The 26,572-nt window shown below is 43.8% G+C and overlaps 1 protein-coding gene across 1 annotated transcript; it reads left to right on the top strand.

Annotated features, from left to right (window-relative positions):
* The first annotated feature begins 48 nt into the window (after nucleotides 1–48).
* ghrhrb (growth hormone releasing hormone receptor b) lies at nucleotides 49–25,949 on the top strand. Its single transcript, XM_028403411.1, has 13 exons — nucleotides 49–218; nucleotides 4,787–4,895; nucleotides 16,029–16,136; nucleotides 20,536–20,636; nucleotides 20,734–20,831; nucleotides 20,909–21,041; nucleotides 22,139–22,292; nucleotides 22,368–22,428; nucleotides 22,965–23,034; nucleotides 23,426–23,517; nucleotides 23,596–23,725; nucleotides 23,798–23,839; nucleotides 24,407–25,949. Exons 1-13 carry the CDS (start codon nucleotides 114–116, stop codon nucleotides 24,614–24,616), a joined length of 1,413 nt encoding a protein of 470 aa, XP_028259212.1. The 5' UTR covers nucleotides 49–113; the 3' UTR covers nucleotides 24,617–25,949.
* The last annotated feature ends 623 nt before the right edge of the window (nucleotides 25,950–26,572 follow it).

Here is a 26,572-nt window from a genome sequence, read left to right as displayed (position 1 = left end):
TTCCAGCTGTGGAAATGTAACGAGGACGCAGCTTCTCATCCTCGATGACTGATTCTGATCCCTGGACCTTTATGTGCGCACTTTTCAAAGTCTAAAAAAAAAAATAATCCTGAATGATGTCCACGCACAGTGAGCTCCTCTCCAGCAGTTCGCGGCTGAAACGGAGCAGCGCATTACTTCACATGGTTCTGTTCCTGCAGCTGGCGGGCTGGGAAACGGTGAGTGCACAGATTTTATTTCGGAAATTAGTTTTATGTTAAGAAATATACATATAAAAACACATTTATTTGTCAACAACGATAGCTTTTTTTAAATTTGTTGATGCACATTTGTGTAAGTTATTATTACATTTAATTGTTCGTGAAGATCATTTAGAGGCCAGCAAAGAGCCTAAAACATGAGAATATTGGAGGGTTCATGAATAAAGGCGCACACAGAGCAGGTTATCTGTGACAGATGTGCAGATCTGCAGACAGCCGTCATCACGTCTTTATGAGTGTGGGTCATAATTACCTGATAAATGACAGATTTGACTCCAGCAGTGTGACATCATCATATGTCAGGTTCAGTTATCAATTTTCATCTAATTTGCTCTGATGGTTATATGGTTTACTTCTGCCTTTGGCGTGTCACCTCTTTAAATATACTGTATATTTCAGCAGGAGCAGCTGGTGATATAGACACACACACAGAGAGAGAGAGAGAGAGAGAGAGAGACATGAAATAAAACTCAAATAAATGAAAAGAATGGATCCAGTCCGTCTCCTGTGGCTCCATTAACACTGGACCCTGGCTTGACTGTGCTGCCTTGTGGCTGTAGACCGGCAGCTGCAAAGAGAAAGCATTAATATCTGCTCTGTGTGTGTGAATATGTTGGTTTGACAATTCACTATTCCATTTTATCCCTGCTGTATTCAGAAGCCATTTCTTTCTCTCTTCACTGTGATGATGATGATGATGATGAGGATGGTGTGGGTTAACCTGAGGACTGATGCAGGTCTTTGACTGTAAATGATCCCGAGCTGTCCCCTTCCTTTATTGACCATTTTACCCCCGAGACACAGCTTTTGATTGTTATCAGGTCTCAGGGTGCTTCTCTATCCTCTCTTATAGATCTTTTTCTGTTGATGACGTCTAGATGGTCACCAGTCGTCAAGTATTGACCTGCTGGATCACTGTAATTGCCTCCAAAGTGATTGTGGGCAGAGTGACTTACTGCACAGGCATCCATGTTTACACTTCTGCTGCTTTTTGAGAGACAGCACAGGTTCTGTGGTACCCACATGATCAAGACGACCTTTCTTTACATCAAAACAAAAACAGCTGAAAGACATATTTGGACAATTTGCAAGGGCAGGAAAGGGGTGAAGCTGCAGTAATGGATCTTTATAGCCACTTGAGGGCAGTAGAAAAAGCTGTGAAGCTAATTTAACCACTTACACCTGGCTCTAAAGGCGAGTCAGTCCACATAGACCTCCACCTTTACAGCAGAAATGAACATGTTTACTGCCCTGTAGGTGTTAAAATATGTTAAAGAGCGGAAGTATAAAATCGTGTCAAATGTTCAGTCAACATATTTACATCATGACAGTTCAGCTCTAATTTCCTGAGCCGTGACATCAGAAATGGCCCCACTGAGCTCTGTCCGTCTCCAGCCTGAGGCCAGTCTCTGTCTCTGCCTTAAAAACAAGCTGGAAACCTTAAAAATCAATTGTAGAGGCCACAGGTTGCTGCAGCTAGAAGGTCACAATGAGGAAATGCGCTGTAATGTTTTCTTGCATCCAGTGAGTGCCCTTTGGGTGGCTGTGTTTTTTGTCTAGAGGGAAGGTGGTCCATTGATTTTGGGGGGAAATGGTGAAAGACAGTAACGCAGCTTCTGTAGGAGCCTGAAGAGATTTAATTTGAAAAAAAGAATCCAATTTCACAGAAACTCCTGAGCTGATCGACTCTGAAATGTTTTTCAACAAATTTAATGTAATGACAATTACATATTGATTTAATGATAAGCAAGTTTAATAAGATTCAACTGGGGATGTGTAGAAGGTGCAATTTAAAGGTATGAAATGAGATTCTAATTCTGAACCACGATAAAACCACAAAATCCATCAGACACATCTTTATATATCGAGGCTGATGTTGCTCTAAATTTTCACCTCACTTCAAGTTACCTTTCAGACTAAACTTGGTTCACACTCACACACACAATGAGGATGGGCTGTTATTATTATTATTATTATCATATGTTTGGACTCAGCCAGGCCTCCGTTTCCAGTCTCATGTGCTAAGCTGACGACATTTATCATACAGGAAACCTGCACCGGGGAGACTGAGGGGAGCTGATGTAGCTGTACGTCATCACACAAAAATTAAGGATTTGATTACACATTAGACTGAAAACCTGACAGGGCCAATAACACACACACACACACAAACACACATTAATGACCTTGGAGACCTGGTGATCACCTGTCCTTTGTAACACGGTGAATGTGAAGTGATGGCGGCTCGGTCTGGAGGCGATCTGTGATCTTCCATAAGATTGAATTATTGAATTTAATTGACACTGCAGCAGTGAAAACTGCTGCCATTCAAGGAGCCCGGGTTACAAAAAATTAAAGTGCACACTCTCACACACACACACACAGTCGGGGTTTATTATTCTGCATCTATTGAAGTTAGGAACAGATCCAGCAGACTCTGCTGCTCATCACAGGAGTTACTCCAGGTTGTCGTACACACTATAAGACAGAACATCGTGCTGCTATCTTGCTTATAAAAGCGGTTTCTTTCCATAGACCTACAAGCAGATATGGTGGCACTGTCTTCTGTCATGGCGAGGCTGCACTGCCGCGCGTCTCCTGTAGGTATAAACTATTAGTGATGGAGGAGTTTACAGGCCACCCGGCTGAAATGAATGTGGAAATGTTTGTACTGTAAACTGTATAAAAGGTTTATTTATGACGGTATTAGATAAGAGAGAGCTTTTAGACCATCATTATTCATGCCACTTTTATTTATTTTTATTGTGTTATTGAGAGTTTACCGTATAAAGCCACAGAGCTGTAAGGTGGAGACTTTACTGCCTGCTTTCTTTTACTCACCCCAGTTTGATTCAATCAACCGCTCATTGCTGCTGCTAATGCTCTATTTAAACCTAAAATGAACAAGTCGATGGGATGTTGGGATGAATCTATCAGCTGTAAACGATGAGCTAAATCCAGCACCTGTGTCTTTTAGGGGGCGATTTTCAAAATGTGTTTTCTTATTTGACTATTTTATTGTCTCCTCCCTGAGTACTGAACTAAACAATGAACACCTGAAGCACAATGACACCACCGTTTAGAGGTCATATCAGGCACATTCTGCAGTATTTTGTGTAATAAGCAGTGCAGCTAATGACAAAGCTGATTTTAATCATAAATTCGATAACTAGTGAAGTCGCACATCTCACCTATCAACAAATACAGGCATAGAGGTAGTGCTGAGGGAGGAAGGCAGTCATGTAGGAATAATCACACCGGCCATGAGAACCGACATCCACCTGTCAACTGATGCAGTCAAGACTTAATTATGCAAACTTGAGCATAGGTTTTATGTTTTAGCTTGGCTAGACCTTAGATTTCTCACCTCTTCTGTAAAAAAGTTAAAAAAAAAACATGTATAAATTACCTTTACAGTATAAGTTTGACCTCAACACGTGGGGTTCATCCACCCACCCGACAGCTGCTGGATGTTCTGTGTTTTGACAAAGCTACCTGCAGTCCTCACAGAGTGTCGTTATTCAAATGATGTGTCCAAATACAGGGAAAGGATCGACTGGAGACAGAGAGGCTGTCAAAAGGGGTCAAGAGGCTGGAAACACTGAGCTGCAGAGAGTCGTACAAAAGACTACATATTTTATTGGGACTGCATAACGAACACATTCACACGTTTCAGATACACAGAGATTGACGATTTGACAACTGCAGGGTAAAAAATGTTTCAGTCTATTAGCAGGAAGCATCTCAGCTCATGGGCCCTGGGCCCTGCAGCGCTGCCAGAGCACAGGGTCAAAGGTCACACTGACCTGCAGTGTCTCCATCTGTCAAACAAGCAGGCGTTCGATACAACAAGAACGAACACATCCAGCACTAAAAAACAGCCTGAGACATAATTTCTCTCAATCTATGACATGATTGTATACACGCCACGTCCAGCTAGGTAATTACACATCATCTCAGATAATTAACGGTTGCTTCCTCCTCCTCACATTCCCAAGACGCCATGAAAGGCAGTGAGACACAGAGGAGCCTTGACAGTTGATGTCAGGAAGCCGTCAAACACACCCACGTTTCTGTTGTCTGGGGTGCTGATTAACGTGCAGAGGTTCGTCTCCGGAGGAGACCTACAACATCCTCCACGTCTTCACTGCAGGGGGGCGATGAGGCAAAGATGAGCGCTGAGCAAAGCTCACAGGCAGACCCACAGGCAGAAATATTTTAATGTGGACGGAGGGATTGACCCCAGAGTGATCACTACGTTCAGCTGAAAAATCTAACCTGAGTCTGACAAAAATCCAAAAGGGAGAGGAGAGGTAATCTGTCTGTTTATCACAGATGAATTCTAATCTGTTCAGTATAAAGTCATTCACCCGTCTGAATAAACAGAGTCTTCTACATGAGATGAGACGATACTACGAATATTCACCAGTCAGTTACTTTGCCCTGAATTTGCTGAACTCCAGTGGAGGTTCAACATGTGCTAAAATCCTACTGAAGGCACGTTTTCATTTTCATTTTCTTTTCAGACTGAGGCCATCCACCCAGACTGCGCTCTGGTGGTTCAGCACATGAAGGCTCAGGATGAGTGCAACCAGATCCTCAAACAGGAGGAGAACAACCACTCTGCCAGGACAGGTGAGTCTGCGGGTGGGGAGAAACAGCAGGTTTAAATCAGGCAGGACATCTCCCGTATTTCTGACTTAATAAATATGAGCGTCATGTTTGAGGTGACTCAATAAGATTTTCAATAAGAGCTTGAAAAAATGAAAATGCTGTTCTGCACTAATGCTGACACCCAGCTGCTGCATGATCACTGTCAGGGTTTTCATCATGACAACAACGAGGCAACTATCATGACATCAGAAAAACACCTACACTCTTGCACATACTAAGCAACATATCAGATGACACCAGACCACTGTAAAGCCAAATGGACAAGAGGAACAAAAAGATGTTGACGTGAATTGATAAGAGGGCGTAAAGGTCCCAGCATTTAAAAACATCTCCTCACATATAGATGCCATTGACTGCCAGTAAATCTAAAGTCATGTAGTTTTAGCCTAATAAAATAAAATGGACACTTTCACAATTTATGTATTCATGTATGACTTAAATATGCCTAAATGAGGCAATTCTTTTAAACACTTTTGAAGATTCTTGGACATTAAATCTCCATTGTACAGTCAGGACAGGAGATCATCTTATCAGTGAGTATAATAATAGTAAAAGTGTACGTACATGGAACCGGCCAGTAATATGAAAAGAACTGAATCCACTGGAAGGATCGAAGCATCGTCGCTGTAGATGTTAAGATTCACTAAATCCTACGTCTAAGAATGAAGTGCACCACTTCAGTGAATCATTTAAAACCCATAACCCTTTAGCCTGTAAGCCTGTAACGATGGCCAGGTGTCCCAGGAAGTTCTTTTGCTGACTTTAACTATGATGGATTAACAATATTCTGGATTTAAGCTTTTCTTAGCCATGACAGCTCCTCTGGAAATGAAGTCTATTTAGAGAGACTTAAGCAACACATTAGACTTAAAAAGGCTTTATCTAGCTTCATGTAAGACCATCAGAGGTGAAGTCATTTTATAACCTTCTAAAGGTTTGAGTGAACTATGAATTTTACCTGATCCAAAATGCCAAATAGCAAATATCATGCACTGGCTAGGCACAGTGGATTCACACAAAGAAGATAACTATTGGCTGAAGGGTCACTTTTTGCCATCATCATCCTCCTCAGAGAAAGGCGTTCAACAGCAAACATCAGCGAGGGAACTGATTACTGTGCGGAGGTTCCTGGTTAAAGGACAATGACCACCACATGCAGCCTGACTTCTCAGTGAATAGTGGAATTTAAATTCAATCCAATATAAGACAAAAACGCTCTCAAAATCTCATTTATTAATCGATATAAAACATGAAGAGCACAGCTAGGAGCTGCATGAGAGCTGTTATCTCTCTTCTGAGTGCTTTTTACTTGCACAGCATGTGGTCTGTAGCTGTGTAAGCGCACTTCACCTATCAGCCATTCTGTACCCTCTCTTTGGCAGAAAGGATGTTTTTAAACGTACGTCTTGAGGCAAAAAACAAAAAGGCTTGAGTCGTGTACATATGAGAAGAACTGTGGCATGTCAAATACCTGAAAGGACTGTTAGTAGAAACAGTAGGAGTGTAAAATAAAAAATGGCGAGACAATAGATGGGTGTAGCTTTATGTTTTGCAAGGATCTGATTAACTCAAAAATATATTTGTAACCTTTCCTCCAAAAAACAACAGTTCCACATAAAAGTGTGGAATATAGAAAAGGAAGGAGTGTCCATGCATATGTTATAGTGTTAACCCTTTCACTACTATAATTATAACAGTTCACCTTCTTTCTTAATAATTCTGTCAGAAAACGTTCTTTGTATTCATTATTTTGCCTGTTTTTCTTGATGAAACTTTCAAAAGCTGGCACATATTTGTTGGATTAACGGAAACAAATTTGAATTTTCATCAAATTTCTCTTAATAAACAACTAGAAATGTTCATCAACAAGACTTTTGAGATTACAACTATTTTACATCAACTCTCCTACGCTCCATAAAACTCTAGCCCCTGGCACACACGCAATGTGGTCATTACCGTAATGAATGTGATGTGGTGTAATCTCAGCTTTCAGAATGCGGTGAGATTTTTTCAATAGTGCGAACATAACCAGAGCTACGGTAGTTTGAACAGCGTATGTCAATTTCTGTCACTGGCGACAGCTCCGTTTTAGAAGGGGTTAAACTAACCTGGGGACGACCTGGACCTCCCTCGAGCTCCTCCATTCACAGACTTAATTGCTCTTTCAACATAGACGATTAATAAATATCTTGGCCACTGAACTACTCTGTCGTTTACGTGGTAAATTGCCTTGAACTACCTGTAAGCCGCACCTGAATGTGAACCTGCTGACTGGCTTCCTGTGCCAGATGATCGCTTCTCTTTAATCAAAAGCTCAGCGAGCTTGTTTGCTTCCTGTTATCAAATTAGCATCTGTCATTTGTCAGAGCAGACAAAACAATAAAAGGAACTAATCAGGTGAGGAGATGACTGGATTAAAGAGACCTGATTGGGCTACGTGGCCTGGCTCTGTGTAATATCTGGATCTGTATCAGGAGATTTTTCCTTTATCCTCCTCTGGAACAGCTCGTCCTTCAGGAGGACTGCGCTTCACGCTGCCTCAAAGTGTGTTGATTGCACCTGAAAAACGAATTCTCCTTGTTGTGAAGTGTTTTCAGGATGTGATGGGGTCATTCTGGCTGGGTGAGCTCCTCTCTCTCCACCTTGAAAAGCTTGTTATGAACGCTACACACTCTGTAAGACAGCCAGTGGGACCGGCCGTCTGTGCACGCCGCAGCTGGTGCCGCTCAGAATTAATTGCATCGTTTGCCACTTTTTCCTCTGATCATCCAAAGACATGACAATTAGCATTTGAACAGGCAGGTATGAGCTTTTTCATGTCTGCACCAAACACAGACTGAGGTGCTTCACGTTCCTTCAGGTGGAATGGCACTGTCTGTAGGGACAAATGGTCACATCACGGACTCAGTGAGGATTCCCGAGAGGCCTAACCAGCCGACCAAACACACATTCATTCACTTCTGTCAATCAAAACGAGGCATTCACTACACATTTAAACACAAAGACAACTACCAGTACTACCAGGTTCTTCTCAAGGTGGCTACACAGTGTAGAAAGTATGAAATCAGACTGAGTGCTTTCAAGGTGTGGAAGCACCTGTGCTACATACACCTAATCCCTCCTGACTGTAATCATATTTGTTCACCTTGTCAGTTACTCTCACCTGCACAAGTCTGTCCTGGTTGCACAAGGATCATTAGGTCACTTGCACAAGGCTGTGGAATCTGCATGCTTTTATTTCTGTCTTCTTTCTAAACTAAAACTCAAACCTAAAAAAAAAACTTGCCAAGTGTCAAATATGATGCCTATAAAAAATCCAGAGCACTACTTTAGCTCACATTGACATTAAAACTTCTTTAATGAGCTCTAGACTCATAAATGTTCAGTCATGTTTTACACAGAGACAACCTGAGGGCTTGTAGGTCAATAGGTGTGCTTATTCTGGGAGAGTTTACTACATTCATCTCAGGACTGAAGCTCAATAAAACAATAAAAAACAAGACAGGTGACGCTCATAACATGAATTACTGCTCTGTTTCTGTTCCGTCAGTGAGACAGCAGCAGGTACGTCCCAGGTGGGTTTTACAATATATCACAAGTGTTTCCCAGTTTACACATCTTACCTTATCAAGTCCATACAGCCTGTCACTGCTGAATGGTTTCAGTAATGGCTAAAGAATTTTGGCCAGAGCAGTAAGCTAGCGTTCCAGTTTTGGAGATAAACAGGTACCTGCTCAAATTCTGGTATTTTTTAAACTCCAATCCCTTAATTATTTCTTAGCACAGCACTTGGTAAGCTAGCTGACATACACACCATTGGGCAAAATGGCATTTTAAAAATGTAAATGTTTGGTATTTTGTCAAACTGAGCAAATTTGTGCAGGAAAGTAGCTCAGGATTATGTCTTACATACAAATGTTCAAATGACTAAACCCAATTAGTGATTCTTGCACAAAAAAATTATTTTCATTTATCTCAGCAGGGCCGGCAATAACGAAATTATGCACAGACACGCTGGGTTTATATTCACTTTAAAGAAGCCAGGCTCAATCCCTAATACAATATGTGAGATGTTCAGTGAGCGCAGGAATCCTTCAGCATCAGTGTTTTGTTGTTAAATCAAATCTGGACGTGTGTTTACTTCATGAATGTGTGTTATATGGAGGTTAATAGGTGGAGTTATAATTCAGCGGATTCATTTCCAAATCCTTTCAGTCTGATGCATCATGTTAAACAATGAGGAAGCTCATCAGATGTGAGTGTGGGATGAACAGATGGGCAGGATAAAGAGGTGGTAAAGGGCGACATGGCTCATGAAACAGTAATTTAGAAATTATGAAGACGTTTTAAAAGCCTGCAAAAAAAGCTAGAGACTACTGTATAAGTACATGTAGAATTTTCCATCATTTGTAGCTGTAATGGTAACAAAACTGAACCAAACACGCTCAGATTTTTCCCTTTTCTCTTCCTAGCGACTGTCAATAACTGTCCAGAGAGGGCAGACATCTTGCCTTCTTCAGGTTAATTACCTTCACACCTCCAGTCCCACAGGAAGCACCATCAGTGCAGAGACATGGAGAGTCAGTGACAGAGAGAGGCAAGGAAGAAATAAACTGAGAAACAGGGTCAACAGACTTCCTCGTTTTTTAACAGATACCCAGATTAATTAGACTCACAATGAGCTACAGGCAGCATCATCAATTTGTGTGTGTGTGTCTGTGTGTGTGAGCGCTTGTTTCCGCTCAGCTTTCACACTCCACTCTTGGCATTTCCACAGATCATTACACACCGTGACCCTCCTGCCCTCTTTGTATTTCTGTGGTTATCCACAGGTGTCATTTTCAGAACTAATTAGCATATATGGAATACCAAAGGTGGAAGGTAAACACAACATTAAATTGAATAATGATCAGCGTCTCATTGATCATTCATTCAATGTCCACAGATTGTTAGAAAGGTCTCCTTGGATTTATGCAACTGTAGACGATGCAGTATTACTTAAATAAATTATTTTTTTTGTTTCCTGGGTGGGTGGGAAGGTGCATGGGTACTTTATTGACGCCCGAAGGGAAATTCAGGTATCCAGTAGCAACAACATAGGAACAGACAGCATAGCATGCATAAGAGTATAAATATAGGGTACTAAAAATAAAAAGCAAAGTAGTGTATGGGTGGGGGAAAAACTGCTTTGTGATATTTGCTTTAAATGTCATTTAGGAAAACGAACAGTGACCTGTGAAAGTCCACATTCTCAGGTGCAAACAAAGTGGAGGATTTTTCAGTGAGAAAAAATACAGATGTTTTATTTTGGATCTAAAACACAAACCTGCAGATCAGACCAACGCTTCCTGAGTTTCTCCGAGTTGTACTGAGGAGTGCAGAATTTTTGATATTATTACATAATCTGTTATTTTGTAGAACAAAGTGTTCTTGTTGTGTTGAACTGTCACCATTTTCAGTTTAGGTTTGCTTTTGTATTCTAAAGGAAACATACAGACGATGCATTCTGTTATGTGCGGTGTAAAAGGAGGACCCAAATGCAGGTGAAGTTCAGGCAACTGAAGGCGAGCTTTATTCAAAAGCCAAGGTAAACTCAAACAATCTTCATCTGAAGACTAGGAACTAAGATTAAACTAAGACAAAGACTTGGACTAATAAACGAAAAATAAAACAAAGAAACAAACAAACCTAACCATGAATAATCCAAAGGAGGGAAGGGAGGACGAAACGACAGGAGAACCACAACGCAGGAACAGCAAACAATGATCCGACAAGGACAAAGGAGAACATAGGGCTTAAAAGGAAGAGGAAGACAAGACACAGGTGGAAACAATGAGGGAGGAGCAGGTAATCACAGAGGCGGGAAAACAGGAGGAAGTAGAAACACAACAGGAAGAAACGGGGAACACAGGACTACAAAGCGCACCAGAGAACAGGAGGGAGGAAGGACAGCAGAAAGGACAGGAGGGGAAGAGAAGAAAGAAGCTGACAGAAAGGAGAGAGAGGAAAGAAAATGCTAAATAATAATAAATAAGAGGAAGGAATATGGTAAATAATGTAAAAATGACAAGCAAAATGAATACCAAACAACGATCAGAACACAGGCTCATGACACATTCAAGGACTATTAGTGAATTAAAAGTCCAATATCTGCACGATGACTGTGGGGGGGGGGGGGTCTCAAACACTTTACACACACACTGAAACCAATGAGGGATCAAAGACACTATGACATGTCAAATCAAGGCATTAAAGTCTGGTGATGGCCACAGTTTAAACACACCAGTTGTTTGCAGTGATGCATCAATTTGCCAAACACCAACAAACTCAACAAAGAAGAAGAAAAAGGATAAGGGGGAAGAAGAAGTAAACCAACACTGATGACAGTCGGCTCGCTGCTGCCACGGTCTGTGCAGCTATCTGCTCAGAAGAGTCAATCGTCGTTTTGATTTCCCACTACTTCCTGTGTCCCACCCTCTCTTTGTTATTGGTTGTCGGCGACGCATGTTTGGGTCAGTGATCAGTTAAGCTACCCGACTGAGTCGAGACTCAGCTCGACAAATGTTTTGATCGACTGCAACTGAGGTCGGGTCACGTCTGTTCCCCTCACACACTAACAGATTTACACATGCGACTGTCCCCGGTTAGTGCAGACTGGTGCAGACCTTGCCCGACAAAGTCTGTGACGCAACTGACACTCCAAACCGTGAACGTTCTTCATTTTAAAGTCTCAACAGATTTAAAAGTAGCATGACGCAAAAGTAGTTCAGAGCACCTCTAAACAAATGAAAGCTGGCGGCGTTCCCGTCAGGAACACATGAATGGAGAGCAGAGCTGATCATCCTGCTGCTCCCTGCAGACGTCTGTCCATGAATGAAACATGATTTCAGCCATTCACTAAACATTATGCAAACTTCAAGTGGACCCTGGTGGAGACAACAACTCGACCTGTGGCCACCACATTATTTGAGTTTACACCACTGGTGTGCACACAGCACTCCACATCTCGAGGGAAAACACTGTCACCGCACAGAAGTTTCATTTATAGTCTGGATCTGAGGAGGAAAGTCTGAGTGCAGATGTCTCAGCAGTCTCTCCTGTGTCCCACCCTGCTTCTCCCTCACCACATGTAATATAATATTGTAACAATATTACAGAAGCAGCAAAGTTCATGGTCTGTATTATTAAACTCCCAAAATGCAGGGGAGGGTGAGGAACAGAGGTGTAGCCAGAGGACAGATAAAATGCAAGACATCCGTTTAGTCTGACGTCTGGTGAACCTAACTCTCTTCTCTCGTCATGCCGTCCTCTACAATGACAAACCTTTCTTAATAACTTGCTCCAGCGCTCAGAGAGAAAGATAATCTAATAAGTTAAATTAGATGGCAGCTGGGCCTTATATCCTTATTGCAGTAAAGTCATCTTCAGGATCGGTTTGACCTTTCTGTAATTTGTGTACGAATGAAAAAATGCTATCAGCAAAGAAAAATAACTAAGATCCCTCTGGTGGTCTGTAATGGTAGTGCTAGTCGGGGTAGGACAGCCTAGATTAGAAAAAGGTAAAGCAGACGGTTGCAGCTTAAAACCGCAGTTCTTCTAATGGCCACTGAAGGCCGCCTCCAAAAGTGAGTTAATTTCCACCGACCCCCATGTTGAAACCACCGGGCCTGGTACTCTTCAGTCTATCTGTCTCTGGTGGGTCGGGCTAAACCAAAGTAGTGAAAACAAGGAGGGTGTTCAAAGATCGACTGTTACCTGTGAAACGGGTGCAACGAAAACACCCCCATTAGCACTTGGTACAGTCCTCCTGATAAAATTAACGCTACAAAAAGTCGACCAATCAGAATTTTGGTCGAGCCAGAACGTATCGACTAATAAATCGACCAGTCGACTGGGAGATTACAGCCCTAGTTGAAATATTCAACTTTAAAACAGAAATGAACATATTTACAGCCTGGTACTGTGAATACAGTGGGACTCTGATGATAATTGCTCCATTCATGACATACAGCGGGTGAATTTGCATTGATATTTATCTGGCTGAAGGTTATGCAGATGTAAGGGTGTGTGCAGTCTCAGATCACAAGCTGTCTGCATACACTGCCACGCCCAGACAGATAAAAACCTGCCAACAGGTGTAATCCATCATTACTGACAGCCTGTTTCCAACATCACTTCCTGGATGCGTGTGTTTCGAGGTTTGAAATTGGATGCCAACGTTAAGCACTTCTTTTACTTTTAACTTTTATCTGCACAGCCAAACCACCATCTAAAACTTTGTCTTGTTTCATAGCTTTGATGGTAAGTTTAGAATAATTAAAATAGTAAACTAGCAGGATTGAAGTAGTTTTTACTGATTAAAACAAATCTCTAGTAGCAGCTGCAAACATAACATTTAGATATATCTGGTGTGACTAAAACATCGACAGCTCCAAAACCTCTGCAGCAGAATCAAACACAGATCTACACACACCGTTTGTTCTGTTTGGTTGCAGCTCTGTTAAAGTAAACACATGCTCGTTATGTAACAGCCTGTCATAAGGACCATCAGTCCTGCTGCGGCTCCGGTGAAGGAATCCACTGCCGGCTTTGTGTTCTGCACCCTTACTGTTAACAGCACAAAAAAGTGCAGCCATTAATACCTGATGCGAAGCAACAGCCTATTCATCCATTGTATAATCCTGCCAGAATGTCACCAGCGGTGCTTTAATTAGTGTCTAATGAAGGGACTTCACTGGCACCTATGGAGCCTCTCTCACACACAGACTCCAACAAGAGCTGCGTGTCCATTTGTACCCGCTGTCTCTAGTGGCTGTCCATTACATGGAGGGCCATTAGGACATTTACGACAACAACAACCTAATAATCAGTCAATGCAGCGGAGGTTATATGAACATGTCATTTGCTGCACTTTGTGTGTGCGTACAAACAAAGGCCACGCTGTAAAGAAGAAATTCACAGCGAGATGTTTGCTTCAGCGCGGCTCTGGCAGGAGAACCTCCAGCAGCAGCCAAAAGCTGTGTTTTATTATGAATGAGTGCTGGTGTGTCTGCACTGCTGTTTTAATTGACACCGGGCCGAGGAGCTTTGATGTACGAGGCGTGGTGGTGGCAGAGAGACGGGCTCCTCATTACTGCTCTCTCATCCCCACCATCATCACCTCCTCCTCCTCTTCCTCCTCCTTGCAGCTAGTCAGCCATGTGAGAGAAGCATCACGGACGAAGCACGGGCAGAGAGGAGGGCTGAGGACGTCACCGACTCAAACGCCCCCTTCACTTTCCCAGACCGGGGGAAACCCCTTGAAAGATGACATCAGAGGACTGACTTTCTATACAGCCAACCAATAGGTACTGTAGGACCAGGAGGCGTTCAAGGTCGTACAAGTCAGTCGCTGGAAGAATTTTAAGTGCTCTGCATTAGGAAGGGGAGGACACGCTGCTCCGTCTGTAATCAGATCAGACACAAACAGAAATCCTTCTAATCAAGTCTGTATTGTCGCTACCCAACAGAGCGCGTGCTGTAACTTGACCGTTATGCTGTCTGAAGCAGTTTTTTTTATGATTAAACCTTTGGACATTGATTGCTTTTAATTGTGTGCAGGAGTTTAGTCTTCAGACGGCTGGATCTCATTTTAACCTGTGGCTGTATATTACTGCCTGTTTTGTTAAGTGCCTGAATTCCTACCTCCATCTGTGACAAGAGAAGGGGCCATCCTGACTCCGAAGATGAAGCCAATGGAAGGTGGAGGTGGAATACGATGACTGAAGGTGATGATAACGAAGGGGTTAAACCTCCAGGAGGCGATCAGCTTTATCAGCACCGTCCAGTCTGGAAAAAAAGATCAATTCAACATGAACAAGCAGCTTCTTGGTTCCTTATATTATTGATTTCAACTATTCTCCAGCACACTGTGACAGGAGTTATTAATAATTATTAAATGTTAGTATTAACTAAAGGATTTACACGTCAAGGCAAAGCAATTCATTTTGGTCAGATATCACCTATTATTAACAATAATTCCTTTAGCGTGTCACCACCGTTTAAACAGAAACAAAACAAACGTAATAAAAAACTAACAATACAATAAGTGACATTTTCAGGAGGAACCAATAAATGTATTAAAATCTCAAATTTAACAGAAAGAATTACACATAACATGCTCGTGTTTACACTCTAAGCTAGTTATTATCTCTTTTATATCGTTAACCGTTAAGTTAGCTAATTAGCTCGCAGCTAACACTCTGGAAAGTTCGGTAAAAAACTGACGTTTGGATTGAACTTAGCTCTTCGTCCTGCCTGCTGTGTCTCTCTAAGTTATCGACCTTCTCCTCACGCTGCTTTATAATCAATAAATCGAACTTTATTTTACACCTTTCCTCCACCCTAGCTAACAGCTCCATGCTAGCTGCTCCGTCACAACAGAAGCTGTGGTTTAACTGGGGCCCGTTTCATTAGGTTCAACAAGGGTTAAGTTTATATGTCAACTCTAAGTTGATTCACCCTGAGATCCAAAAACTCGGAGTTTCCGGTTTGACTGCAGCTGATCTGCGGTGGTTCAATGGAGTAAACAAGCGCGACTATAAACAAGGCATCATCAATAGATCCCCGATAACACGATTCACCATGGCAACAGGTGCCGAAAAAGAGCCCAAAAACCTATAATTTGCAGTATTATAGGTTTTTGTTTTCGTTTTTGTCAACATTTGTTTGTTTGTAGTTTTTAAAAAATATATTTTAAAAACTAGAATGAAGTGGTTTGATTAAATATCACAGTTTTCATCTGATTCATACTGATTGTTTACTGATGGGAACATACGGAAACTCAAAGTTCAACAATTGCTTCTGTTTATATAGAGTTATATAGTTGTTCATATTTATAACCTACAGTTTGTAAATGTCCTCTGGGACTCCAGGATGAATAAAGCCTGGATCGTTCTGGAGTGCAGACGTTACAGCTGCTGATAGTGGTACATAATGTTTCTCTTGGACCAACATATGTCTGACTGTATTCAGTCCATCCTCACATCTCTCTACCCCATTAACTCTTCATGTAACTCTGACTGATGTCTGGTACATGCTGTGCTGCTGTTTCAGGGTGCCCCACAGTTTGGGACGACATCCGCTGCTGGTCTCGTGCAGAGGTGGGACAGGTGGTCAGCGTCTCATGTGCCAACGTCTCCCAGCTGTTTGAGAATAACCAAGGTAACTCGTAAAATTTGGATTATGATATCAGAGGCTGACATTTTGGGGACACTGACTGTACGTCCTGATAATGAAGAGTTTGTGTTTGTGTTACTTTTGGCTGCTTGCACTTTTTATCCTGGGGCAGCAGAACAGCTCACACCAGCTCCATGTAAAGCAGAGAGGTGATTAATAATCCTGCCCACAGCCACACTGGTGTTTTTATCCTCCAGCTTCCTGCATGCTGTCCGTCACTGCTCTACGCCCACGTTCACCTTTGTTTGTAGAACAAGCTTCTGAAACTTAGCAGCATGATGAAGTGCAGCGCCTCATTTCATCCATCTCTACGTTTACAGCTCAGCAAGCCATTAAGTATATTTAGAGATCTCTCAGGACCAGCTTTTCTACGTGCTGCGCCATGTGAAGGAGGCTGCAGAGGGCGGCGCTATCCGGACTGTTTATGTGACCCCCGCCTTCTGCAGACCCCTGTCTCCTCCAGCTGGTCTAAAGAAAACAAAATGCACTCACACTCTCTCATATGTAGCAACAAATACAGACAGACGTGGAAAAATGGATCTGAGACATGAACGATGACAGAAAAATCTGTGTTGTCATTAACAGACAGCAGTGTACAAAAATACAACACGTGTACATACAGTGAAAAGTAGTTTATTCAATTCAGTTTTATTTATATAGCACATTTTACAGTCAGAATTGTCTCAAAGCTTTTCACAGAGACCCAGAGCCTGAACCCCATTAACATCAACAGTGTCAGGAAAAACTCCCTTTAACAAGAAGAAACCTTGAACAGGACCCGACTCATAAGGAAAACCTTCGTGCTGACAGTCGGCCGGGTAGAGGAGGAGAAGAAGAGGGAGACAGGACAGAGAGGATGAAGGACAGAGAGAGGAGAAGAGGGAGACAGGACAGAGAGGATGAAGGAGAGAGAGAGAGGAGAAGAAGAGGGAGACAGGACAGAGAGGATGAAGGAGAGAGAGGAGAAGAAGAGGGAGACAGGACAGAGAGGATGAAGGAGAGAGAGGAGAAGAAGAGGGAGACAGGACAGAGAGGATGAAGGAGAGAGAGAGAGAGAGAAGAAGAGGGAGACAGGACAGAGAGGATGATTCCATGCAATAATGCATTCCCCTCGAGTGGTTAGTCTGTTTAAGTTTAGCTTCATCAATAACATTATTAAAGCTCAAGTTACAGTAAATAACATTGGAATGACGTGGTGATCTCTAACAAAGGTTTGGAATTCCCCAGAGAAGGTGAGAGGACCACTGTTGGTGTCACATGATCCCCATCAGTCATTCCAGCGTGTCGGGGGGTTCCTGTTGTCGGATGTTTCTCTGAATGTTGTGTATTGAGGGATCGGGGGTGTTGGTTTAGGGAGGATGGGTGATGACGAGTTTTACCTAAGCTGTTCTATCATGTCAGTGAGAGGCGCTGAAATGGTCTCAGCAGTACGTGGGCTGCTGGGCGTAGAAATGATGCACAAAGCTTGCGAGCAGAAGTTAAGCGTACACTCTGCGTGGAACGATCAGGAGGCGGAGGTTGCCGTTGACGACCTCATAACTCAGTGCTAGCGCGTTGCTGGACCCCATTGGACCTTCTCCTCCACCACCGCGCTGTATCTATGGGGCTGATCCAGCATTTCCAAAGGGAGGTTACACGCAGAGAAAATAATGAATTGGAAAATCAAAGAGTTAAATGTAAGAGCCAACCGCTTGAGGAAGGAGTTGGCGCTGCTTGTTAAGAACAGCAGCGTTAGCTTCAGCAGCAGCTTCCCCGGAGGCCCGGCCTTCAACCTCCATTCACATCCAGGCATTCTGCAGGCCTGCAGGCTCTGCACGCCGACTTACACCCAGGCTAATGCGGCTGGATATCGGTTAATCCGCCCACGACTCAAACCCCCACACTCTCGCTCTGCGGCGCTGAGGCGTTTTCACAGCGTGGAGCCGAGAGCTGTTCACTGTACACTGCATAAACACAGACTCCTGCTGGATACCTGGTGACCTCATGTGCATCCTAACTGCTACACATCGTCAGTCTGACTCCAGGCCATGGACGGAGAACAAACTCAACAGATTTCAATGATGCATTGGCTGTCATAAATAGAGATTTCTCAAACTTCAGAGCTCAGACACTCTCCAAAATCCAGCAGTCGGAGGGATCCAGCATGCTGCAGCTATAGCACAACGACTAATTAAGCTAGCTGTCAAAGTGCACCACTTAGGGTTCTGGAAGACGTTGTTTTCACAGCTTAAATTGGACACGCAGCAAAAGTAGAAGACAGTTATTATTATCGGTGGAATCTGCTGCTTGGCTCAGGCTGGATAATTGGCTGAAACATCTGGTCTACATCCTGGCAAAGAAACAGAAGATTCTCATTGATGGCAATTACATAAATAAAGTCAATAGATGTTATAGTGAATGTTAGTTTTCTTAAGCGAACGCTGCTCGACACATGCCGCCTGTTGTTGTTTTAGGACAAAGAGTTCATGTCTCTCAACCTGTGGAGCTAATGTTGTGTGTGCTATGAGCTTCTGTGTTTCATAATTAGAAGAAGGTATTCGTGAGCACATCCAGGTCTCATTAAAAGAGGACTTCAACCCAGCATGGTACAACAGAAGAGTCTGGGATAAGACCAAAGCACAGCATCATAAGCCAACTCCAGCCTGTTAGATCAGCTAAAGAGGAAACACAGCACAGCTGGCATGCACCCGTCTGGCTTTAGCACCAGCCTTCATCTGGCCCTGATGAAATCCATGTGAGCCTCAAGACCAGATCTGGGCCAGTTGTGGTTTATTTGGTTTATTTCGGTGGAGGACTGGCTATGATCCGGCCTGCTTGTGGCTCAGATTAGACAAAGAGGTGTGGACCACCTGAGTGCTGTCATTCCACGCCATAAGAGCGCTGAAGTGGGCCAGATTTAGGCCACACCAAATCTGTGGTTAATAAACAAAAAGAAGAAAGGATCATGAACAGGGGCTTCTGATTCTGCAGAGGAGGGTTTGAGGTGGTAAACTCTCCGTGACCCTCAGCATGTGCTGCACGTCGCCTTCACGTGTGTTTGTCACGTGTCCTCTTCACAGGAGGTGCGTCTCCAGCTACATTACATCATTAACAGGCAGATGGAGTTTTTTAGTGCGACCCATTGAATCCTAATGAAGAGCTGTGGTGTTACTTCACATCTGAGAAAGTAGCACAACATCTGTGCTCATGTGTACGCATGTGTTCCAGTGGCAGCGTCTGCATAAAGAGGGGAAGGGGGAATCACTCCGATGATCCAGCAGAGTGTCGGTTATACCGTGAGGCAGATTATATGAACATCAACATCAGACGCCATCCGGCTTGTGTGCGTAACATGTAGCACAGCTCAGACTGGGTATACTGAGCTTTAGATCATTACCTACATTCAAACACTCTTTACTGCACTCACCTGTTTGTAATAGTGCTTCCAGTGAATGCTGACCACAACGCCGCTGAGGTTGTTGAGGTCAGTGTTCCGGTTCATCCCAGAGGTGCTGGATCGGGTGGAGGTCGGGCTTTGATAATGCCAGTCAGGTCCTTCATGCTGCACAGGGAGAAGCTTCTCTTTGCCTGCAGACAGACTGTTAATGAGGACAAATAAGAAAACAAAGCGCCTGTTGGAGCCTCTGTGCAGTGAATGTGATGACCTCTGACCTTCATGTGTGACATGCTGTGCAGCCTGGCATCACTTAACAATGTATGAGTCCCACTTCCAGGCACTCTGCATGTCATTTTGGTGGTGTGTTATTTAATGCCCACTCATCTTGTTACATATGGGTGTTTGGTCAAGTGCCCTTCATCTGCTATTAAGATGCCACAAGTATGAACCCCTGACTCTCTCCAGGAGCCGGCGCTGGTGTTATTTTCACTCTCTGCTTACCTTAGTATTATCCAGATGTTCTGGATGACCTGCCTCTTCACCCTGTAAAGGATCAACTGTAATAGTATCATGATGTTTTTAAAGCAGCTTACGCTGAAGCTTATTAGACAAGCATCTTAGCATAGCTCTGTCATGTGTTTTCTCTGGGGTCATTCTCTGTTTTTACTTTACTTTCATGATGAGGTTTGACCTTTGATGCCTTGATGTGACTGTTTGTGTCTTCAGAGTGCGAGCGTCTCTTACATTTAATGCCACATAATAAAGATATACATGTAATTCATCTTTTCCTGTAAATGAACATAAACTTCTTACTGAATTAAAAAACAATTAAAGAGTATTTTATTAAGTAGATTAGTCACTGCTGTGAGAGCGGTGGGTCTATATGGTGCATCTGTCCGCCTCCATTCTTCTGCTGGCCTCCCTCGCCTCACAGTTGATGGTCAGATCTCTAAATTCTTCACGTTCAGTAGCTGACTGAACAGGATTGCCTGCTTTGTATCCTTCTAGGGTTCATCTATAGAAACTGCACTGCAGAGGGGTGGTCCGAGCTCTACCCGTCCTACGAGGAGGCCTGCGAGTTTGCAGAGGCTGAAGAGAGAGAGTCAGAGGTAGCCATTAATCATCCACTTCTGATTTGGAGGTTTTGTGCCGTGTGGACATGCTGAAGAGACTAACAAGTGTTCTGCTCGCTTTCTCACATTTCAGACGACATATTTCTCCAACTTCAAACAGGTGTACACCGCCGGCTACGCCACCTCCCTCATCTCACTCATATCCGCTATCTTTGTCTTCACTGTCTTCAGGTATCGTTAAAGCTTCCTGTGAAACACAAATCTCTGTAAAACTTCGTCCAAATAAAAAAAACCTCCATGCATTGCAGGAAGTTTCACTGCACCAGAAACTACATCCACATCAACCTGTTTGTGTCCTTCATCCTGAGAGCCAGCGCCGTCTTCATCAAAGATGGCGTCCTTTTCTCGGATGAAAACCTGGATCACTGCTTCATGTCTACGGTGAGTGTGCATCAGCGGGTCTATATTTACCTGTTTTACAGGAGAAAAACAAGCTGCAGAACACCACGAAAGAAGAAAAACAGGACGTCATACCTCGGAAATATATCAGAGATGAGTCGCAGCTACTAACAGCTACAGAATGAGAGTTTTGTAGACGTTGACTCAGAAAGTGCGTAAGCAGCAACCAGTTTATTCTGCCCGAGTGAAGAGAGGCTGAGAGCATTAATGACGAGGGTTTCTCTTCCCGTGTTACTGCTGATGAAGCCGCCTGGAGGGACGCTGAGTGTCACTTTAGTGTGTCGACAAGGGACGAGCATCAGCACATCGCTGTGACTCAGAGAGGAAGTGAGGCAGAGACACTGATCGGAGCCATGACAGGAATATGACACTAGAATAGAGTACAGTAGTGATCAAATAAGCAATACAATATTTTAATCAGTGATATGCTGTTTCACCAGTCAGCAGCTGGCTAGTAACAAAAGTGGGTCGTCAATCAGGCTAAAGAGACAGAGGCTGGAGGAAACCAAAACAGAGCTAAAAGCAGACAAACAAGAGATTCATGGACTTTATAAAAGTGCTTCCAGGTCTAAAGAGGTTTTCAGATTGTTGCCAGGTGTGGAAGCCCTTTGAGTCAAAATTAAACATTAAAATAATGCAGAAATATTTAAACACATCGTATCGTTCCATTCCCTAAAGTCATGTATGTAGCTAATGTTAGCTAATGCTACTTCTACGGCAACATCAGCAGCATCAGCTGCTTTGGTCTGAAGATGACCTCTCCCCTCTATTTGAATATTAGGAGTGAAAATCAATAAAGCCATGAAATAATTCCATCCATCCATCTACGTTTATCAGGGGCAGCAGTCTAAGCAGGGACGCCCAGACTCCCCTCTGCCTGGACAAGCTTCCAGCTTCCAGCTCCAATCAATCAAGGTTTCAGACATGAACCTTTCCAGAACCCCTGCCCACCACAGGAGGATGAGACCTATACTTAAAGCACACACCCACAGCTTCAGATGTGCGACACAGAAACAGCGCCCGCCCCTCTAGTGACACGAGCCACACTCAGTAACCTGATGTCTCCTGTTGCCCTGCAGGCGTCCTGTAAATCAGCCGTGGCCTTCTTCCAGTTCAGCATCCTGGCAAACTACTTCTGGCTGCTGGTGGAGGGGATGTACCTGCAGACACTGCTCGCCCTCACCTTCGTCTTCCAGAAGAAATACTTCTGGTGGTACATTCTGATCGGCTGGGGTGGGTAGAGCCGCAGCACGTCTGCTCAGACCTCCTCTCAGACCCTCTGCTGATGCTGCTGTTTGTGTCTCACAGGTCTCCCAACCACCATCATAACGGTGTGGATCCTCACCCGAAACTTCTATGACAACAGGGGGTGAGTGGCTGCTCAAAAATGTAAAAATGTCATCACATGGTAAAGATATCAGCATCACATACATGAAGCCACAGGAAGCACCTTTCTGTCAGCTTTAATTGGCACCAGCAGAGTCAGTTCTCAGCCACCACAGGCTGCTGAAAGGAAGCCCACAATAGGAGACAATTCATTTTGTTTTTACTTACTTTTTTCTGTCCATAAAAAGCCTGGTGGTCAGTCAGTCAGTCAGTCTAAGTCTTGGTTAGGTTTAAGCCAGAAAACTGCATCGTTTCGGTCTTGGTTACCATGGTAACAGCTCCTGTCCTTTCTAGGATGTAATCAAATGGAAGGGGCTGAAATTATTGGACTACAATCTTGAAGATTATCAACATTCTCATTAATTTAGATTCATCTGTGCTAATTAGCATAACCTCGTTATGTGTTTTCATGATGACATTAAGACTCACTCACTGAGGGATGAGGAGCGTGTGTGACACGTGATGTCGCAGCCTCGGGATTGTTGTGTTTATTTCATTAGTGCCTGTTGTGCGTCTCAGGTGCTGGGATGACACAGATGTGGCCTTCATCTGGTGGATCATAAAAGCTCCAATAACTGCCTCACTGCTGGTGAGTACAGAGCGCTCTCAGTGGGAGATATCGGGGGATTATATGAGTCATCAGTCTTCTATATGTCCAGTGTTTTGACACAATGGCGGCGGTGGCGGCTGCTGCTGCTGCAGACATATCCGGTGTTCAACATCAGCAGAAGGACAGTTGATTCATTCAGACAGACAGCGGACAGCGCGGATCAATCAGTGTTCTTCCTGGTTTCTTGTGTGTTTCATTGTTTGCCTCCAGGTTCTGAGCTCAGCTGTATGTTTGTGTTTTATGTGTGTGTCTTCACGCGGCGCTAGTTGCTTCAGTTTATTGTCATAACACTGACTCCAGGTCAAGTCCCCCTAACAGTCAACGACAAGATGTGTTTTAAAGTGTCTCTCACTTCTCCACCTGTGTTTAGGTGAACTTCATCATCTTCATCAACGTGATCCGTATTCTGGTGCAGAAGCTGAGGTCTCCTGGTGTCGGAGGCAACGACACCAGTCACTTCAAGTAAGACGACATAAATGTGACACATGAGGACACACAGGACGAGCAAACATCGCAATGTGTGTGTGTGTGTGTGTGCAGGAGACTGGCCAAATCCACACTGCTGCTCATCCCTCTGTTCGGGATGCACTACATGGTGTTTGCCTTCCTGCCGGAGAACACAGGAGTGGAGGCTCGGATCTTCATAGAGCTCGGACTGGGATCCTTCCAGGTAAAACAAAGACCCAAATATACAGAACGAACATTTAAATCTTTTCTATGCTAATGTCTTTATGCTTTAAAGGGATTCGTTGTGGCCCTGCTCTACTGTTTCCTGAACGGTGAGGTAAGATACTTTCACTTCATTCTAAATATCAGACTGACGACCACTAAGCCCTCCACCTCCTCCACCCCCTCCTCCGCCACCTCCTCCTAATTTTGCATTTGATTCAGCTGTCTGGTGAATATTTTACTGCTTCTAATTGAGTCAGAGACTTTCTGATCTCTAATCATAAAACAAAATCTGTGGCTCCCTTGTCGGACTGTAGCTGATGTAACAGACAGGGAAGCATCACCGAGGGAGTTACGAGTAGAGACATCTGTAGAGGCAGAAGTACCACCAGGAGCTACACCTGCACTCACACACATGGCTCCACCTAGATATCAAGAGACAGCTCACTGTGTGAACACTTTTACTTTTAATACTTTAAGTATGTTTAAAAGTACTTAAGACTTTCACTGAAGTAGGACTGTTGATGTCCACCAGACCAGTGGAAAAAGCTGTGTGAGTTCAAAAAGAGCTCTGAAATGAAGAGCTCTGATGAAATAATCTCTTCTTTTCTTTTATATAATAAATGTGGTTAAAATGCTGTAAATAAAGTTTTTAAATGTGTGTGTGTGTGTGTGCTCTCAGGTGCAGGCGGAGCTGAAGAAGCGCTTCTGGAAGTGGCAGACTCAGAGCTACCTGACCTACAGTAAACGGCGGCGCACGCTCTTCACAGAAAGCAGCACCATCACCCAGATATCCGTCCTGGACAAATCCAGTCCCAAAGAACCGCCGGGCTCACAGACGCTCGCACACACACTCAACACACACACACCCAGCACTGTGTCCACCGTCTGAGGGAGCAGCCGGGCTGACGGCTCAGACCTTCGCTGTTTTCAGATGTCATCCTGAGTGCGCTGAACCGCGGGGCCTACGTCTGTACAGTCAGGGTTCACTCGTTAATTCACGGCGGCCCACACATTCCTTCACTGCGACACTGATTTGGTGGAAGCAGAGGTCAGATTTTGTGTTGATGCTTTGGGGCTCCTCCTCCACATCTTTCTCACTGTTTATCCCCTTTTAAAATGCGCTCGCATTACACAACAACACAAAAGTCAGCCCTCTCATACTGTAAGTCTTGAATCCTCCTGCTCTGCTGCTCCCTGCAGTGGTTTGCTCATATTTTTACCTGCTCATGAAAGAAAACGAGCTTCCCAAGCAGCCAGTTCTCCTTCTACAAACAGCCGATAGGATTCCTCCGCTGTCCTCTGGATTATTGCAGAAAATACATAAAAGTTAATGATCCTCACAGGTGTAGTTCAGCAGGATCATCCTCACTAACACCACTTTATGATGTTTGAAGCCTGAATACGATCACCAGAAGCTAAAAGCTAATGCGACGCTACAAACCAGCTGCAGCGCGCTCAGTTTATGATGTTTTGCAAGCACAGAAGAAGAATTCTCTTTCTGAATTGTTACACTAACATCTTTCTTTCACCCTAAACTTGTTTCTGACTCAGCACTGCCGTCGCCATGATGACAGTGAACACACCGGCGTTACCGTCCACACACAACATGTTGCACAGTGCATGAGCGCACATCTGGAGCACTAGACTGTAAAAGCTACGTGTCTGTCTGATGATTGTTTTTCTTGTTGAATGTCAATACTCCTGATCTAGAGTTTACATGTGTTTAATGAGATTTCTACACACAAACACGTTCAATGGCCTTGTTACATAGCAACAACACGGTGTTTACGTTCAACAGAGTTTTTGTATCATACATGTAGTTTTATTCTTATAAGCTGTAATAATGCAAAATGTACATGTTTCTATTTGTTAGTTACAGTTGGAGACAAAATGATCAGCCCACCGATCAAAATGTTCTTTTTCGAATATTTTCCCACATTTCCAAACAGATGAGTTTTATTTTGGACGTTTACAACATTTCACAGAAACGAGCTCAGAACGATGCTGACGGTCAGCTGTGTGTCCTCTGTGTGTGATGACAGTCTGCAGTCTGTTGGTGGAGTTTTCAGGAAGTCTGAGTCTCCTGAGGAGTCCTGGTCCATTCTTCTTCTGTGGTGAATCTCTCAGGCTTCTCCAGACCTGATGGTCTCCTGCATGGACCCTGGTCTTTAGTCCACTCCACAGACCTTCCATCAGATTTCAGTCAGGTCTTTGTCAGTCATTAACCCTTTGCTCTCCTGGAGCTAGTTCTTCACTAGAAGAGACGTTTGCTTCATCTGTCATCATGTTGGAGAGAAAACCAGGACCCAGACCCAGTCTGACTGCAGACTGCTTCAGGGTTTCTTTCAGATGTTCAGACAGACTTCTTGTTTCATGATTCTTCCACCCTGACAGGATCCACAGCTCCAGACTGACTGAGTCCTCCTCACAGCATCATACTGGCACCACCATGTCTGACTGTATGAAGCCTGTTCTTTGGGTTCTAGCCTCTCCTTTCTGTCTCCACATGAAGACAACATCTCTCTGAGCACAGAGCTCTAGTTCAGCTTCATCTGACCAAAGGACTTCCAGTCTGTGTGCTCTGTCTCCAGGTGGTCTCTAGCAGACTTCAGTCTGTGTGCTCTGTCTCCAGGTGGTCTCTAGCAGACTTCAGTCTGTGCTCTGTCTCCAGGTGGTCTCTAGCAGACTTCAGTCTGTGTGCTCTGTCTCCAGGTGGTCTCTAGCAGACTTCAGTCTGTGGTCTGTCTCCAGGTGGTCTCTAGCAGACTTCAGTCTGTGTGCTCTGTCTCCAGGTGGTCTCTAGCAGACTTCAGTCTAGTTTGGAGGTGTCTTCTCTGCAGTCCAT

This window comes from Parambassis ranga, chromosome 4 (genome assembly GCF_900634625.1).
Source record: "Parambassis ranga chromosome 4, fParRan2.1, whole genome shotgun sequence".
Lineage (NCBI taxonomy): Eukaryota > Metazoa > Chordata > Actinopteri > Ambassidae > Parambassis > Parambassis ranga.
Note: the sequence above shows the minus strand (reverse complement) of the source record. Positions and strands in the feature narration are given on the sequence as shown.